At 40.8% G+C, this 19,441-nt stretch overlaps 1 protein-coding gene across 1 annotated transcript in view; it reads right to left on the bottom strand.

Moving 5' to 3' along the window:
• Nucleotides 1-358: 358 nt before the first annotated feature.
• LOC149462984 (uncharacterized) overlaps nucleotides 359-19,441 on the bottom strand; it is a 32,968-nt gene continuing 13,885 nt past the window's right edge. Inside the window, exons 3-5 of the mRNA XM_089676046.1 lie at nucleotides 19,002-19,148; nucleotides 4,757-4,906; nucleotides 359-682 (exon numbers count right to left, since the gene is read on the bottom strand). Coding sequence (XP_089532172.1) covers nucleotides 537-682; nucleotides 4,757-4,906; nucleotides 19,002-19,148 — 443 coding nt within the window. The 3' untranslated portion in view covers nucleotides 359-536. The remainder of the gene's footprint in view (nucleotides 683-4,756; nucleotides 4,907-19,001; nucleotides 19,149-19,441) is intronic.

Below are 19,441 nucleotides of genomic sequence, written 5' to 3'. Positions count from 1 at the left end.
ATTCAATATGTAAAATAACATTCTATTTCACAACAACAGTACTAAAATGTGTAGAAAATGAAAGGTTTACAATATTAAGGAGCCTATTATGCCAGAATGGAAAACTATGTTTTTGTGATTTTTTGATTGTTTGTATTTGTTCTTATATGAGTTGTCAAATTTCTATATGGTGATGACTCCTGAAGAAGTGGATTAAGTACATGAAATGCGTTGAGCCCAAGCAGATAAGAATGAACCCAAAGTTTACAAAGAATTCGGATCACATGGAAAGAGATTTGCTGCTCCTTGATATTGTAAAGTTTTCATTTTTTACACATTTTAGCACTGTTGTTGTAAAATAGAATGTTATTTTACATAGTGAATTTTGATACAAAATAAATCATGTTTTTATGATTCTTTTGTGCCTTTAAAAGTACCCATTTTTAGGTCTCCTTTTTTTGGTAAATATTACTTATAACTAATGCACTGCCATTACTACTTTTCATGCAAATTTGATATGGATTTCTTGAACCGGGACAGCTCAGATTTTTGGAAGTTTAATATTTTGGAAGAGGAGATGTAGGTACATAACACTTGTTTTCTAGTTGATTTTCTATTTGCAGACCAATGAACTCACTGTGGCCGTATTTGCAAAACAACTTAGAACCGCATCCTTGTGCTGAGAAGTCAACCGTGCCTCCACCTGTGAAAAGAAAATCATCCACACATATATAATTATATACATATAGACAGAGAAAATCTAAGTGCATTCTACTGCTTCAGGGATCACTCAATTGTTGCCCCTCACTCCGTTAGGGTAACCAATAATCTCATATATACAGAGCACTGTTATATAGTTGTGCTTGTGTATGTGATATAAAATGTATCTGTTTCTTGTATGTATTTCCACTGCATAAAAGGGTATGTAAACTTCACTCTTTCAGTCAACACTGACTATTTTTAATCCTTATGTTGCTAGCAGTATTAAATAGATAGGAAAGTATTTCATATTTACTTGTTTGAAACCTTTTTTTGCATTTTCTTAACCCCCCTAGCGGTCTGATTATGTCAGTATTTCTATGCTCAAAGTGCCACATTTTTTTTGCATGGAAATATGTTGTTTTTTTATTGTAGGCCTGTAATTCTCAGGAATAACTCACTGAAATCTGTCCGAACAAGAGTCTAGTAAACATCCCGCGTATGAGAAAATTCGAAACACGAAATCATAAATTATAATATAATAAATAATCATAAAAAAATAATAATATAATAAAAAATTGAATTCAATAATGTAATCAAACCAAAAATACTGAAATTTGAAATAGAGTGCCAAGTTCGCAGATCACTGAGCTCAGTTGCAAAATCGTTTTCAGTGTCTGATGACGAATTTCCCTATGAATCATTATCACTCAATTCTGCAAGTGGTTCTAATTTACTTTAGCTGTTTTCTAGCCGGTCTAAAACCGCTTTTGACCCAAAGGGATGCTTTTTGGACACAATGGACATTTCTCAGTTTCCAGGCACAAAGAACAGTAGAAATGCAGGCAGGGCACAGGACAAAGCACTCGGGATAAAATGTATGTGAAATGGTTTGATACAGTAATGTAATACTATCAGATTTTAGTGCATTGAGTGAACGTCACAGTTTTACATTTTTTAATTTCCGCCGGTTCCATCCCCCGTCCCATACATCCCGAAGCTCGCAGGGAACGGAACCCGAAAGACGGATGCCGGCATTGGCCAGAGGACATGGCCGCGAACGCTGCAGGGGGGACATTGCGGGAGCGCAGGACAAGGTAAGTGCTGGAGGGATCCCAGAGCAACACTGCAGGGTAATCCCGAGTGTATCCCCCCGCCAGGGGGGATAAAGTGATGCTAAAGTCTTGTTTTTTTTTCTCTATAAACAACAAACATGTCATACTTACCTGCTGTCTGCAGTGGTTTTGCACAGAGCAGCCTGGATCCTCCTCTTCTCTGGTCCCCCGCTGGCACTCCTGGACCCTCCATCCTGTTGGGTACCCTCACAGCAAGCATCTTGCTATGGGGACACCCAAGCAGGTGTGCTCCAAAGTTGCGGTTCTTCGTATCCTTTCACACACAGAGCCACGGCTCACCCCCTCCCTCTCCTGATTGGCTCATTGGCTGTGATTGATGACAGTGGAAGCCAACGTCTCAGCCAATCAGGAGTGAGAGTCACTGGAGAACCGAGACTCTCGTGGACATTGCTGGATCAGGATGGGGCTCAGGTAAGTGTAAGGGGGGCTGGGGGGGGGGGCTGGTACACACCGAAGGTTTTTTTTACATAAGGTAAAAAACCTGGAACCTTTAGAACTTTAAGTTACTTCCTGGTCTCTATGCCTAGGCAAATGATCTCATACATCCCTGAACTCTTCAGGAGGGTAGTAGGGGTTTCTTAGCCAAGCACACCCTCCTGCCTGCATGTCTGAGCTAAGGGCAGATGGATTTCAGGAAGTAAATGCTACATGAATCATCTGCCCTTATTCAAGATGGCCACAGCCAGAACTGATAAGAAGTTGTTTGATTTTGCAGCAAAATAAAGCATGGAGACATGAATGGCGAGTTTGCTTCAAGTATTATACATTAATTAAATGGTGTTTTTGGTTTGTGGTGCTCAGATGCAGTATAGTTCTGCTTTAAATGTACTATTGAAAGTGTTTTATAAAATCTTTTTTAAAAGAGTGAAAAATGTGGGTTAACCTGCAAGAACTGGGTTCAGCCTGAATCTATGGGAAATTCCTATGCACCATAGCTGCCCGTAACAAAGGGACGTTGATGCTGTTGACGTGATTGACCTGATATGGTCTCTTGGCCATATCTGGACAATGGTATTGTTCAAATGCCACCACTTAGATGGTGTACATTTGGTGAATGCTTAGCAAATCACATTTGTTAATGAATGTACTCATGTGTGCTGTCACTCTTGTGTGTCTCCATGATTATCTGGCACTGGGGTTGAGCTAAATGTTCGAGTCAAACATAAGTTCTATTCAAACATTGGCTGTTTATGTGATCGGCGAACACATGAACGGTAACGGCATTTGGTGGGCTGTTCGCCTGTTGTGCCCCACAATGCACTGCGCCCTGACAGTGCATTGTGATTGGCCAAAGCATCGCACCACAGGTCAGGTGCAATGCTTTGGTCAATCACAGCGCATGATGACATCACAAGGGAGAATTGTCATCCCGGCGAAACTGTCAGATGGCAGGAGCCAGCGTCGAGAGCGGAGCATTTTTTTTTTCTGAGTTGGCGGTGGTGGTGGGCATCGTGGTTGATGCTGGATCTACTTCGTGACAGTTTTTTTATTTTAATTTTTAATAAAGGACTTGTCTTGTCTACTGTCCTTTTTTACACTACACTTTTTTCTTTTGTGAATGAGTAGCGATACCATGTACTCCACACTTATTCACATAGGGGGGGCTGGGATCTGGGGGCTTCCAGATTCTGATAAGCCCCCCACCCGCAGACCCCCACAACCGCCAACCACAATTGTTAGGAAGAGGCCCTTTCTTCCATCAACATGGGGGCAAGGTGCTTTGAGGGTGAGTCTACCTGCCCAAAGCACCCCCGCATGTTGACGGCATGTGGCCTGGTATGGTTCAGACTTATCGGGCTGCATGCTCGGATAAGGGTCTGGTATGGATTTTCGGGGGGACCCCCACGCCATTTTTTTAAAAAGATTTTAAAAAGGTTGCCAGTTTAATCTATACTAGACCCAAAGTGCTTGATATGGATGGGGGAGACTCCCACACCAAAATGTTTTAAAAAAACAAATTTTAATTGCCGGGCTATGCTTCTTGCGTACTCAAATGCAGTGAGACAATGCTTAGTGAATTGCCCCCTCTGTTCAAAGTTTGTGGCAGAACTTTCCTTAGGTTCGAATGTTCGACAACGAACTGATCAGGGGGGTGTTCGACTCATCACTGTCTGGCACACATAGTACATATTGTTAGCATATAATGGAGTGGTCCTGTCTGCTCAGTGGGAATGTCGATGCAACAGCATATGTACATATTTTTTAGTAAATTAGAATCAGTGAAAACAAAAATGAAAAGAATGTTATAATCAACATACAAATCATCTGATGTAAAAAGTAGTGATGAGCAAACTAGGTCCTCTAAGGAAGACATATAGCTTGGGTGACCAGTAGGGGAGAGCAGGGGTGTGTTCTCCCCTCCTGAACCATACCAGGCCACATGCATTCGACATTAGTAGGATATCTTGCGAGGCGAGGTACAAGCATCCCTCTTTGCAAGACACCTATCTAAACCCAGCACATGAAATCTTAAATATTGCCCCTTATCAGTCCTTGGATGTGGTGGTTGTATTATTATTATTATTTTTTTTATTTATCTGCCAGAAGCACATTTGCTTTTCTGATGTGACAACACCAACTCATCATTTTATATTATATCTGTGGGGAAGCAGTCTTCAAGTCAACCCAGTAAAGTGTGTTAATAACTACAGAACATCCAACCTCCTCATCTCCATAACATAAGGCAGAGGTGTTCTTTGGTTCACAGGGTTAACCAAGAACAATTTCAGTGATAAAACTGCAGCAAAAACAGAGAGCAGAGGAAGCTACAGGCCCACTGGATTTCTGGCTGGGCCAACAGATAATTTTTGAACTTATTGAACAGACATAACAAAAGTATTATATATAACAGATCAGAAGTGAATACATTCATTGTTATGCAATAACATTTAACAACTAACATAATTTAAAAATAAAGAAATAATAATAATAAAAAAACTTACAAGGTAGCTTCATAGTTCCTCTGAACCGTATACACTGATCGTCTTCTCCAAAACAAATTGTTGAACCTACTGCAGTACAGCCATCTGTGGTATTAAATTTATAGCAAAATGGGCATGCAATGCCTTTGGCTTGAGTAGGAAAGCTTGGCACTAAAAAAAGAGGAAAAGAATGTCTTTATAAACGGATACGAGGAACAAAGTATCCAAACAAATTATGAAAGTAAACCTTAAATGTGGATTTGCAGGCCATGAAAAAAGTCATCTGATCCAATTACAGCAGAATTTTTTTTTTTTTGCTTTTTGCTGTCATTAATTACATTTTACCTTTAGGCCCTTTACACACTGATGGTCCAAATGGGTCTGCTTGTCATTTTTTCAGGTGGATCCAATTAAACCATCCAACTACCTCTATAGACCAGCGGGTGTCAGTGGACAAGTGTATATTATGATATGCTTCTTTCATAATAAATATTCAATTCATTAGTACACTATGGGCACCCTTCTTTCTGGCTCTGCACCAAGCTATTACTATTCCAGGATCCTGGGTGACATCTGGCCTTAATCATCCCAGAATCCAGAGGAGGGATATCCATACCAGGCTGCACATTCATCCCACCTTAAAGGGGACCTCTGGCTGATTCCAACATATTGTTATACTGCACAATTAAAATACGCATCTGGTGAGTGTGCATTTTTATCACCTTCCGCACGTGACCGGATTATCTTTATATGAATTACTGGAATATTTTACTCTTCACTTCGGGATCAGATTATATATCACAAAAAGACAATTTATACATCCTTTTTTGGGAAAATTATTTATTACTTTATTTATTCATTTATTTATTAATATTATTGATTCACCTGTACCAGTATAATCACCCTGGATTATTTATTTATCACATTTCATATTCATTTCTTAGAATATTGATATATCTAGCACTTTATATTTATTTCATCAGTTGTGAATTTCATGTTGATATCATAGCGCTGCACTTTTATAATTTTATAGACCTGTCATCTGCCTGCTCAGTGGGGTTCAGAAGAGAGATCCCTCGCAGCGCAGGTGTATCCACTGACGGGTCCGCCCTATCTGAAAGGGGCCTTAGGGGAAACAAAATGATAACCAATGTCCTTCTGAAGTAATACAAAATTCCTACAACTACCACTTTCTAATGTCACGTTGAAGCTTTAGGGAGACATCTTATAAATTAATGTGGAAGAAAATGCTAATTCTTACTATTCTTAAAAATGTGTATCCCTCTATCCTGCCTATCCCATAAAAAAAAAATAATCTGTGTACTTACCTATTTTAACCCAGTCTGGTCACATTATCCTGAAACTTCCCTGTGCAAGGCAGCACTCAACAATAGTTGTGAAACAGTTGTAATGTCACATAGGCTCCCATGGCCCAGCAATTTTTTGGCCTCCCTCCTCTTCCCTGCAGCAGCTGTACACTGACACAAAAAAGCTGTAGGATTATGTTACCAGACCAGTTTAAAAATATCTAACATACAGTATACAGTATATACAGTGAAGGAAATAAGTATTTGATCCCCTGCTGATTTTGAATGTTTGCCCACTCACAAAGAAATGATTAGTCTAAAAATCGAATGGTAGGTTTATTGTAACACTGAGAGACAGAATAGCAACAAAAAATTCAAAAGAAATGCATGTCTAACAAATTATACACTGATTTGCATGTTCATAAGGGAAATAATTATTTGATCCCCTATTATTCAGCAGGATTTCTGGCTACCAGGTGTCTTTCATACAGGTAACAAGCTGAGATTAGAAGCAGTCTCTTAAAGGGAGTGCTGCTAATCTCATTTTGCTACCTGTATAAAAGACACCTGTCCACAGGAGCAATCAATCAGATTCCAAACTCTCCACCATGGCAAAGACCAAAGAGCTGTCCAAGGATGTCAGGGACAAGATTGTAGACCTACAATCTTGGACTGGGCTACCAAACTATCGCCAAGCAGCTTGGTGAGAAGGTGACAAAAGTTAGTGCAAGCATTCACAAATAGAAGAAACACAAAACAATTGTCAGTCTCCCTAGGTCTGGTGCACCATGCAAGATATCACCTCGTGGAGTGTCAATGATCATGATGAAAACAGTGAGGAATCATCCCAGATGTAGCTCCTGTAGCTGGCCAGCTAAGACCGGTCCTAGGTTGCTAATATGGTTCACATATATGTGTATACCAAACCTGCCAATAACCTCAGTACAGTGTATATGTGCATATGTGAAAGCCAAAAGCAGAATCATTGCTGTAATTTATGTCTCTGAATGTTATGACATTTATATATTCATTGTGTTAGCAGAAGCAGAAAAGGAAAATATGCCTTTAAGAGTCAGTACATAGGTGAGCCAATCACAGCCATCCTCACACTGTACAGAGCCTTAACCAATCCCAGACAGTTTCACATTTGTGCCTGTGTAAAACGCCCTGCTACATTTTTCTAGAGTCACTTGCTCACCAGACAGAAGGGGAAACAGACAAAGTTCCAGTCAGAGAAGCTCTATGGAAGCAGAGAAGGCCAAATAGATATTTAATGCACTTATATGTTCCTCTATTTTTTAACAGTGCAAGTAGATCTGTATGTAAAATCTGTTATATGTGTTTACTTATAGTTCCACCAAATTAAGCCACTGTAATACAAAAGAAATAAGCCACTGTAAGATAAACAAAACAAGCCATTGTAAGCAGTGTTATATGAAGAAGATTGAAGTTATTAAAGAAGTTAACTAAAGTATTCAGTGTGCTCTTTAATCCTACTGCATCCACAGAACGGCATTAGAGGAATTACAGAGTAAAGTCAGTCTCATCAAACAAAGGAAACAGCAACTGCACAATTTTTCTAATGCCACAGCGCACAAGGCACTACATAGTGCTGCGCCTGCACAGTGGAACAATTACCCTCAGAGGTCAAGCAACAGCGCTCCTCAACTTGCACAGTAAAGAGTACACTAGAGAAACAGAGTGCCAGCATATACCGCCACGCGGAGACACCTTAGCGGAACGGCAGTACAGGCCATAGCACGTGCGCATTAGTCAGACTGCAGCCGACTCTTAAAGTGGCATACCAGCAAAGGCAAGACAGTCAGAGCGCCAAACCTCCTGCACCCCTAGAGAGAGAAAGAGATGCATGGGGGGGGCAGAGTCCAGAGCTAGAGTGCCCGCACCGCCATCCATCAAGAAACCACGTGATGCATCCAGAGAGTTCACGATACTAGTTGCAAAGCACCGCAGAGCATCGCAAGTCACCGCTTAGCATCGCAAAGTCACCGTAGAGCATCGCAAGTCACCGCAGAACATCGCAAGTCACCACAGAGCATCGCAAGTCACCGCATCAAGAAAAGAAAAGTCTCCTTTAAGACTGATGTTTGTTTCTGCAACCTTCATATCACGGTATCCTGCTTTTCATTTATGGTCAGAGCTTTCCTTTATTACTCACTTATGCACATAGGTTTCTGCAAGAGACATTTTTGTGCTCAAGAGAATACAGACTTTTAAAAAAAAAAAAAAAAGGAAAGGAGAGAGAGACAGTTATAGTATATGACTCTGAAGTAATTAAAGTGAAAGCCATTTATTGCCTGCGTTTGGTGCTATTACATGTAAAGTGAAAGTCATTTATTCTTGCATTTGGTAGTATTTCATTTAAAGTGACAGGTCCTTATTATTCATATTAATTGTTATAGCACTCAGAAATGGCTGAGCCTAGCATTGCCACCCCACTGTTAGCGGATGCAATGTTAGATATAGTAGAAGGTGAAGAGCAAGAGAACCCAGTCTGAGTCTGAAAGGTGCAACGTAACGGTAGTCTCGCCCCAAACAAATATAGCTCAAACAGGTGAACTATGACGTTCATCATGGGACAGAAAACCGACCCAAAAGGTGCTAGAAAATTTGGAGCAAGAGGCAGCACTGAAAGAAAAAAAGTTTGCCTGAATGTATGAGAGGTTGAAAGTATACACCATAGACAATCGCAGAAAGCTAAAACAAGAAAGCATAAAGGAGAATTTGAGTGAAATGATAGGGACAGTAGAAGATTCTGAGTCAGAGCTTATGACAGCATATGTCAACTTGCGGTCATCCTTGACAACCTCCCAGGATATTGTAAGATACATGGATACATGTACCGCAGTCACTAGGGATTTAGTGAAGCTTATGAGAGAACTATCCTCTGCAGCAAATTATGATGAAGTCAAGGCACGAAAGGGAATGAATGAGCTGTTCATGAAAGACTATGCTAGGTCCTTAGGAGGAACCACAATCTCAAGTGTGACTTCCATCACTAGCAGAAGTGTCAGCCACATAACAGAGTTCTCAAGTACATCTGCCAAAAGAAAGGAATTAGCTGAACAACTCGCTGCCAAAAGAGCAGAAGTTGAGATGGAATCTGCCATTGAGGCTCAGCGTCTACGGATGGAGGCTCAGTGCCATAAAATGGAAGCCAAAATTAAAAGTCTGGAAAGGCAGAAGGAAGTTAAGATTATAGAAGCTAGACTCAGAGTGCACGAAGAGGATACGAATCAGGGTAGTCATAGACCCAAATCAGTACTAAGTGGAGAAGCTGACTCCTACGTTCTTCCTTACGCCCAGGAAAATGGAAGGAAATCTCCAGCATGTAGTGAAGAAATAAGTCATAGTCCATCCATCCCTGCTCAGAGAGAAAAGAAGAGAGACTCACCTGATTCAAAACAAAGTGGAAAAAGAGAACCAGATAATTCAACTCCCATATGTCATGGCAGTGGTCATGAGGATGTTGCAACTGTTGACCCGGCGAAACCTCAGAGAAGATTTCTCAGTAGACTTCCTATTCCAGAACCTACTGTATTCTCCGGAGACGTACTGAAGGTTATAGAGTGGAAGGCAAGTTTTGAAATGATCATTGAACATCATTGCTCCCGTCCAGTGGACAAGTTATTCTACCTCCAGCGGTATACTGGCGGAGAAGCAAAAAGGGTTCTTGAAGGTAACTTCTAAAGGAAAAATGAAGAAGCCTACAAGCAAGCTTGGGAAAAATTGAATGCAAGATATGGTCATCCCTTCTTAGTGCAAAGAGCTTTCAGAGAGAAGTTGATAAACTGGCCTAAAATAGGTTCTAAAGAACACTTCAAGCTCCAAGAGTATGGCGACTTCCTGCAAGCATGCAGCAATGCTATCCCACATGTTCAAGGACTAGAACTATTGACCGACTATCTAGAAAACCACAGGATGCTAGCCAAGCTACCAGAACAAGTGGCTTCTAGATGGAATCGCTATGTGACTAAACAGATCAAGGCAAAAACTTCCCAAGTTTCAAAGAGTTCTCTGAATTTGTCAATGAGGAAGCACGAATAGCGTGTAATCCAGTAACAACATCTTATGTCTTAAAACCCTTAGAAGAAAGGCCTACAAGAGAGATAAGACGCGCAAGAGTAACTAGCTTTGCAACCAACACAGCTACTAAAGGTCCAGATGCCCATGAGAGCAAGTTCAACGTCACTACTGGGAACAGTAAAGAGTCAGAACCGACAAGTCTTCAGACTACCTTCAAGTGTATGTTCTGTGAACAGAATCACTCCATACATAAGTGCCAACAATTGAAGGAAAGGTCTCCAGATGAAAAGAAGAAGTTTGTGCTTGATAATCAGCAGTGTTTTGGATGTTTAAGAAAAGGCCATATTACTAAAGAATGCAAGAAAAAGGCCACTTGCAGCATTTGTAAAGGACATCATCCTACACCACTACATGAAGAACATCCAAAGAAAGAGAAATCCTTAATGCCCAAGGACATTGAGGAAGAAAATAAAGCGACAGTATTCTCTTGCAGAGTGAGAGAAAGAGAAATTAATGGCACGTCAATGGTTGTACCAGTGTGTATTTCAAATCCTAAAAGGAAGAACAAGAAGGTATACGCCTATGCGCTACTGGATGCCCAGAGTGATGTCACCTTCATTGATCAAGAAATCTGCAAGAAATTACAAGTGGCCACAGAACCAGTGAAACTCAAACTCACCACAATGACGGGAAGATACACATTGGTGAACAGTCAAAGAGTCAAAGGACTGAGAGTTAGAGGACTCTACTCAAACTGCATATTAGATCTACCTCCAGCTTATACAAAAGACGACATACCTCTGGATCGAGATCGCATACCTACCTGTGAAACCGCCAACAAATGGGAACACCTATCTGTCATATCTCATGAAATGTCCCTGCTGAAGGAATTTGGTGTTGGACTGTTGATAGGCTACGACTGTCCCGAGGCCTTGGTGCCATGAAAGATAATTGCAGGAGGAAAGGGTGAACCCTACGCAGTCCAAACTGATCTAGGATGGGGTGTTGGAGGAAAACGACAGATTGCAGATTCAGGACAGGTGACAGGATTGTGTAATAGAATATCTGTCCAAGAGTTACCAACTGTAAGTGCAGCGAAAGTACTCAAAATCCTAGAATCCGACTTTGCAGATGTATGTTCTAATGAAAAGAGCGTATCCCAAGAGAACATAAAGTTTGTACAAGTTCTAGAAGATAATATTCAGCAACATCAACAAGGTCATCTTGAAATGCCCCTACCTTTTAGAGAACGACCTCATCTGCCAAATAACAGAGATCTTGCCCTGGCAAGATTGAAAAGCTTAAAGAAAATGATGGGAAGAGATCCCAAACTCAAAGACGATTATTTGAAATTCATGAAAGAAATCCTCAAAGAAGGGCATGCAGAGAAAGTTGATGGTCAGCCTAAAAATGGAGAAGTGTGGTACATCCCACATCAAGGTGTCTATCACTCAAAGAAACCAGATAAGATCAGAGTAGTTTTTGATTGCTCAGCAGGGTACAATGATGTTGCATTGAACAATCATCTACTAAAGGGACCAGATCTTACAAATACTTTACCTGGAGTACTCTGTAGATTCAGAAAGTATCCCATAGCAGTCATGTGCGACGTTGAAAAGATGTTCCACCAATTTCATGTGAAGGAAAAAGATAGAGACTTCCTGAGGTTCCTATGGTGGGAAGATACAGAGCCAGCGGAATACAGGATGAAAGTACACTTGTTTGGAGCAGCATCATCCCCAGGTTGTGCTAATTATGGTATGAAGTATCTGGCCAATCAGAATGAAAAGGATTGTCCATCAGCAGCAAATTTTTTGAAGGAAAACATTTATGTTGATGATGGTCTTATAAACCTAGAATCCTCAGAATCGGCAATTCAATTGGTGAGAGAGAGCCAAGAGTTATGCGCAAAGGGAAACCTGCGTCTTCGCAAATTCATCTCAAACGGCAGAGAGGTACTAGAATCCATCAGTGACTCCGAACGTGCATCAACAATGAAGAATGTGGATCTTAACTATGATCCTCTTCCAGTTCAGAATGTACTCGGATTGGGATGGAATGTAGAAAACGACAATTTTTTCTTTGAAATATCTATGGAAGAGAAAGTTCCAACTAGACGTACCATTCTTTCCGCAGTAGCCTCAATATATGATCCTTTGGGATTCTTGGCACCAGTAATCCTCAGAGCATAAGAAATACTGCAAGAATTATGCAGACAGAAGTTGGGATGAGACGAACCCATACCTGCAGGCTTGAGGCCAAGGTGGGAGAGTTGGATAAGAGACTTGCAAAATTTGAAAGAAATTCGGATACCCAGATGTTTTGTACCTCCTGATTTCGGAAAGTACAAGAAAATAGAACTTCATCACTTTTCAGATGCCAGTAGTCATGGTTATGGTCAGTGCTCCTACATCAGAGCAATAGGAGAAGGAAAGATACACTGTACCCTGGTTATGGGAAAGGCCAGAGCCGCACCCAACAATATTCAGACAATACCAAGACTCGAACTAACGGCAGCTGTCGTTTCAGCATCAGTAAGTCTGTTTCTGAAAGAAGAATTGGAATTGAAAATAGATGAAGAGCATTTTTGGACAGACTCACAAGTTGTCCTAGGTTACATAAACAATGAAGCTCGAAGATTCCACATCTTTGTCGCTAACAGAGTTAAAAAAATTCAGAAAACAACGAATCCAGAACATTGGCACTATGTTGACACAAAGCACAACCTAGCCGATCATGCTTCAAGAGGCTGAAATGTAACAGAATTGGAGAATTCAAATTGGTTCACCGGTCCAGAGTTCCTTTGGGAAAGGGACATCATACCCAGTGAAGGTTATGCAGAACTATGGGTGATCCAGAAGTAAAGGTAGTTCAAACATTGAGTACTGCCGCCAAGTGTCAAGATGATATACTTGAACGACTAGCCAGATGTTCAAAGTGGAATACAGTCATAAACATAGTAGCTCGAATTCAACGCTTAGCAAAAGGACTCAGAAAGAAAGAATCTTTGAATGTAGAGGAAAGAGTGAAAGCTGACGAAATGGTTATAAGACTCATTCATCAAAGATTCTACAGTGAAGAATTGAAGAGACTTAGTCAAGAACCTAAGAGACTTCCAAACAACCACCCATTGTACAAGCTTAATATTATTCTGCAGGATGGTATGAAGGTGGGAGGGAGGCTGGAAAATGTGTCGCTACCTAACAGAGTTAAGCATCCAGCAATTCTATCCAAAAATTCTACCTTCACAAGATTGATTATCAATCACTACCACAACAAATCCTTGCATCAAGGAAGAAGCTTTACTCAAAGCTGTTTGAGAGAAGGTGGTTACTGGATAGTGAAAGGAAGCAAAGTTATAGTGAAGTACATAAGTAAATGTGTAATCTGTAGAAAGACACATACAGTTGCAAGAAAAAGTATGTGAACCCCTTGGGATTACGTGGAGTTTTGCATGAATTGGGCATAAAATGTGCTCTGAACATCATCTAAGTCACAACAATAGAAGAACACAGTCTGCTGAACATAATACTGCACAAACATTAGATGTTGCCATGGTTTAATTGCACATAACATGTAAACATTCACAGTGCAGGGAAGAAAAAGTATGTGAACCTTTGAACTTAATAACTGGTTGACCCTCCTTTGGCAGCAATAACCTCAACCAAACGTTTCCTGTAGTTGCAGATCAGACCTGCACAACGATCTGGAGTAATTTTGGACCACTCCTCTTCACATAACTGTTTCAGTGTAGCAATATTCTTGGGATGTCTGGTGTGAATCGCTCTCTTAAGGTCATGCCACAGCATTTCAATCAGGTTGAGGTCAGGACTCTGACTGGGCCACTCCAGAAGGCGTATTCTGTGCTTTTGCAGCCATTGTTTTGTTGAATTACTTGTATGTTTTGGGTCATTGTCCTGTTGCATCACCCATCCTCTGCGGAGCTTCAGTTGGCGGACAGATGGTCGTACGTTTTCCTGCAAAATGTCTTGATAAACTCTGGAATTCATTTTCCCATCAATGACAACAATCCGTCCAGGCCCTGAGGCAGCAAAGCAGCCCCAAACCATGATGCTCCCTCCGCCATGTTTCACAGTGGGGATGAGGTTTTGATGTTGGTGTGCTGTGCCTTTTTTTCTCCACACATAGTGTTGTGTGTTCTTACCAAACAACTCAATCTTGGTTTCATCTGTCCACAGTATATTTTGCCAGTAGTGCTGTGGAACATCCAGGTGCTCTTTTGCAAACTTCAAACGTGCTGCAATCTTCTTTTTGGACAGCAATGGCTTCCTCCGTGGTGTCCTCCCATGTACTCCATTCTTGTTTAATGTTTTCCTTATTGTAGATGTGTCAACAAAAATGTTAGCATGTGCCAGAGATTTCTGTAGGTCTTTAGCTGACACTCTGGGATTCTTCTTTACCTCATGCAGCATTCTGCGCTGTGCTCTTGCAGTCATTTTTACAGGACGACCACGCCTAGGGAGAGTAGCAACAGTACTAAACTTTCTCCATTTGTAGACAGTCTGTCTTACCGTGGACACATGAACATCAAGGCTTTTGGAGATACTTTTGTAACCCTTTCCAGCTTCATGCAAGTCAACAATTCTTGATCGTAGGTCTTCTGAGAGCTCTTTTCTGCGAGGCAAGGTTCACATCAGACAGTGCTTCTTGAAACCAGTAAACCCAAAAACGGTGTGTGTTTTTTAAGGGCAGGACAGTTGTCAGCAACACATCCAATATTATCACACTGATTGGAGTCAAGGTTGGCTCACTCCTAGCTCCAATTAGCTCTGGGAGAAGTCATTAAGTTAGGGCCTCACATACTTTTTCCTCCCTGCACTGTGAATGTTTACATGTTATGTGCAATTAAACCATGGCAACATCTAATGTTTGTGTAGTATTATGTTCAGCAGACTGTGTTCTTCTATTGTTGTGACTTAGATGACGTTCAGAGCACATTTTATGCCCAATTCATGGAAAACTCCACGTAATCCCAAGGGGTTCACATACTTTTTCTTGCAACTGTAGACCTACAGAAGAACAAAGAATGGCTGATCTACCAGCTGATCGTGTAAACCCATCACCACCATTTCTTTAGAGCAGAATGGATTGCTTCAGCCCACTTATCACCAAACAAAACCGCAAGGAGTACAAGAGATATGGACTGATATTTACGTGTCTAAGCTCCAGAGCAATTCACCTGGAAATGTTGGAAGATATGTCCAACGACGCGTTTATCAACGCCTTAAGATGTTTCATAGCTATTAGAGGTACTGTCAGAGAACTTAGATCTGACCAAGGATCTAATTTTGTTGGAGCAAAGAACGAATTGAACAAGGCTCTAAAAGAGATTGATAAAGAAAAAGTAACTGAGTACTTGTTAGAGAAACAGTGTGATTTTCACATGAATGCTCCAAATGCAAGCCATACAGGTGGAGTCTGGGAGAGGCAAATCAGAACTGTAAGAAACGTACTAAGTTCAGTGTTGAAAAAGAACGCCGGAAGATTAGATGATGCTTCACTTAGGACACTATTCTTTCAAGTAATGTCTATTGTTAACAGTCGTCCACTTACAGCCAACATCAAGGAGCCAACAAGCTTGGAACCTCTAACTCCCAACCATCTACTTCACCTTAAGGCTGATTACATACAGCCACTGCCTGGCAACTTCACCAAAGAGGATTTATACGCAAGGAAAAGATGGTGAAGAGTTCAATATCTATCAGAGCAGTTTTGGAATAGATAAAGCAAGGAGTACGTAGCTCATCTCATACTAAGAAGTAAATGGCAAACGCGTAGAAGAAATGTTCATGTTAATGACATAGTGTTAGTAAAGGAAGACGACTTACCTAGAAGTCAATGGAAATTGGCCAAAGTCCTAGAAGCTCAAAAGGAGGAAGAAGGACTAGTAAGAAGAGTATTGTTACAAATGGGAGACTCAAAACTGGACAAAAAGGGAAAACGTCTCACAACTCCACTCAAGTTGGAACGTCCAATACAAAAGTTAGTTGTTCTGCTTGAGAGTAACAAAGACACTTGAGAGTTGAGAAACTGATGGAAAATTCCTCCAAATTCATGTTTGAATCCTATTACTGAGAACATAGAATTATAGGTAATTTTGGTGGGAGTGTAGCTGGCCAGCTAAGACCAGTCCTAGGTTGCTAATATGGTTCACATATATGTGTATACCAAACCTGCCAATAATCTCAGTACAGTGTATATGTGCATATGTGAAAGCCAAAAGCAGAATCATTGCTATAATTTATGTCTTTGAATGTTATATGACATTTATATATTCATTGTGTTAGCAGAAGCAGAAAAGGAAAATATGCCTTTAAGAGTCAGTACATAGGTGAGCCAATCACAGCCATCCTCACACTGTACAGAGCCTTAACCAATCCCAGACAGTTTCACATTTGTGCCTGTGTAAAACTCCCTGCTAGATTTTTCTAGAGTCACTTGCTCACCAGACAGAAGAGGAAACAGACAAAGTTCCAGTCAGAGAAGCTCTATGGAAGCAGAGAAGGCCAAATAGGTATTTAACGCACTTATATGTTCCTCTATTGTTTAACAGTGCAAGTAGATCTGTATGTAAAATCTGTTATATGTGTTTACTTATAGTTCCACCAAATTAAGCCACTGTAATACGAAAGAAATAAACCACTGTAATACGAAAGAAATAAGCCACTGTAAGATAAACGAAACAAGCCATTGTAAGCAGTGTTATATAAAGAAGATTGAAGTTATTAAAGAAGTTAACTAAAGTATTCGGTGTGCTCTTTAAACCTACTGCATCCATAGAATGGCATTAGAGGAATTACAGAGTAAAGTCAGTCTAATCAAACAAAAGAAACAGCAATTGCATAATTTTTCTAATGCCACAGCGCACAGGGCACTACATAGTGCTGCGCCTGCCACAACTACATGTGAGGGTCTTGTCAATGATCTCCAGGTAGCTGGGACCACAGTCACCAAGAAAACAATTGGTAACACACTACGCCTACAGGGATTGAAATCTTGCAATGCCCGTAAGGTCCCTCTGCTCAAGAAAGCACATGTCCAGGGCAGTATGAAGTTTGCCACTGAACATCTGAATGATGCAGAGGAGGACTGGTTGAAAGTGTTGTAGTCAGATGAGTCCAAAATCAAGCTCTTTGGCATCAACTCGACTCGCCGTGTTTGGAGGAGGAGGAATGCTGCCTATGACCCCAAGAACACCATCCTAACTGTCAAACATGGTGGTGGAAACATTCTGCTTTGGGGGTGTTTTTCTGTTAAGGGGACAGGACAACTGCACTGCATCAAAGGGAAGATGGACGGGGCAATGTACTGTCAAATCTTGGGTGAGATCCTTCTTCCCTCAGCTAGGGCATTGAAAATGGGTCGTGGATGGGTGCTTCAGCATGACAATGACCCAAAAGACACGGCCAAGGCAACAAAGGAGTGGCTCAAGAAGAAGCACATTAATGTCCTGGAGTGGCCTAGCCAGTATCCAGACCTTAATCCGATTGAAAATCTGTGGAGGGAGCTGAAAGTTCGAGTTGCCTAACATCAACCACCAAACCTTAAAGACTTGGAGAGGATCTGCCAAGAGGAGTGGGCCAAAATACCTCCTGGGATGTGTGCAAACCTGGTGGCCAACTACAGGAAACATCTGACCTCTGTGATTGCCAACAAGGGATTTGCCACCAAGTACTAAGTCATGTTTTGTGAAGGGGATCACATACTTATTTCCGTCATGAACATGCAAATCAGTACATAATTTGTTAGACATGCATTTCTTTTGAATTTTTTGTTGCTATTCTGTTTCTCAGTGTTACAATACACCTACCATTCGATTTGTAGACTGATCATTTCTTTGTGAGTGGGCAAAATCAGCAGGGGATCAAATACTTATTTCCTTCACTGTATAACACAGATTTTTATACAGGGTATGAAGGATAGCTAAGGGTAGAGGGAGAGAACATTTTTTTAAGAATTATTAGAGTTAGGCTTTATTTCTACAATAAAGCTCAACTAATCTGTTCAGTCTTACAGATTGAATGACACCATCCATTACTCAATTTGAAAGACGGAAGACTGTACTGTGAATGCAGGGCACTATGAGATGCTATGCTTAGGGGACACCAACATAGCACCTTTCATTCATAGTGTACTGGTGCAAAGAATGGTTTTTGGAGTACTCACATCAGAGCTATTTTTTGCATTGATAAGAACTACCTAGCCTGTAGAAGAGGCAAAGAGGAAGCGGAACCTCTGGTGTCACATAATTATCCCCAAGACTTCAGAAACTGTAAATATAAAAGAAAAGCAAAAAAAGCAGCTAGTGGATCCTTCGGGGGATAGGGGGAGTCCAGGGAGCGCAGTGTGAACCTCAAGGTTTGGCTATAAATACCATAGATCTCATTCTTTGTCACTGCAGCCTCTGCAAGAACCCCTATGTGACTTCCTTCAGCCTGATAGCATCATGTACTTAACCCTTTTACTGCCAGGGCTGCTTTTTGCTTTTTTTTTGCTTTCTATGTTTTCAACAGCAAGATTCTCTCTATGTATCCCAACTTTCATTGTCACCAGAACTGAAAGTAAGGGGGTTATCCTAAATTTTAAAGCTGTTTCCAGAATAGGAAATGAAGGAAAGTGTTACGAGGGGGGGACTCTTGTTTCAGTGACAGCTATAAGAGAATTTCTCTTCGGAGATATTTCCTCTTACTGTTTGTTGTATCTACGGGCCATCCCCCAATGGGATAAAAATGGCCAAAACAAAACAAAAAAATAGCTGGGGGTTTCCCTACTCTATCCAAAATATATACCGGTACTTTAATTTTAGACATAATGCGAAAGAAATGCAAACAAAAAATTATATACGTATATCTATCTATCTATCTATCTATCTATATATACGTTTGTGTACTTACCTTCAAATAAATCAGAGTTACACTGTGAACCTTTACAACATTTCATAGACACTTTTACGTAAACATCCAGACCTACGTTTCCCCAAAAAGTTTGATTGCAAGGCAAGTTCTGTGCACATCGCTTAGAGATTGAACGGCATTTTTTGCCTGTCCAAAAAAAAAAGCAACAAATAATTAGGGGCAAACAAAAAAATTTCCAAACTACTGACATTTTAAAGCCCAGTTGAACCATCTTAATGTCTTACTGTATACAGTCAGGCTTCATTATTATACTTTTTTCACTTTTTTATCTTTTAAAATCTGCAGTGAGGGTTACAGTATTCGGTGCTGGCAGCACTAGAAGAGTCGGATCGCTGCCGTATTACACAATGCAGCTCTCCTGTGATCTGACTCCCCCCCACCCTTAACACTGATCCAATTGACAAGGCTGCCCAGAGAGC

Source organism: Staurois parvus, unplaced genomic scaffold, assembly GCF_062004578.1.
Source record: "Staurois parvus isolate SC_StPar_1 unplaced genomic scaffold, SC_StPar_1.0 ptg000163l, whole genome shotgun sequence".
NCBI lineage: Eukaryota > Metazoa > Chordata > Amphibia > Anura > Ranidae > Staurois > Staurois parvus.
Note: the sequence above shows the minus strand (reverse complement) of the source record. Positions and strands in the feature narration are given on the sequence as shown.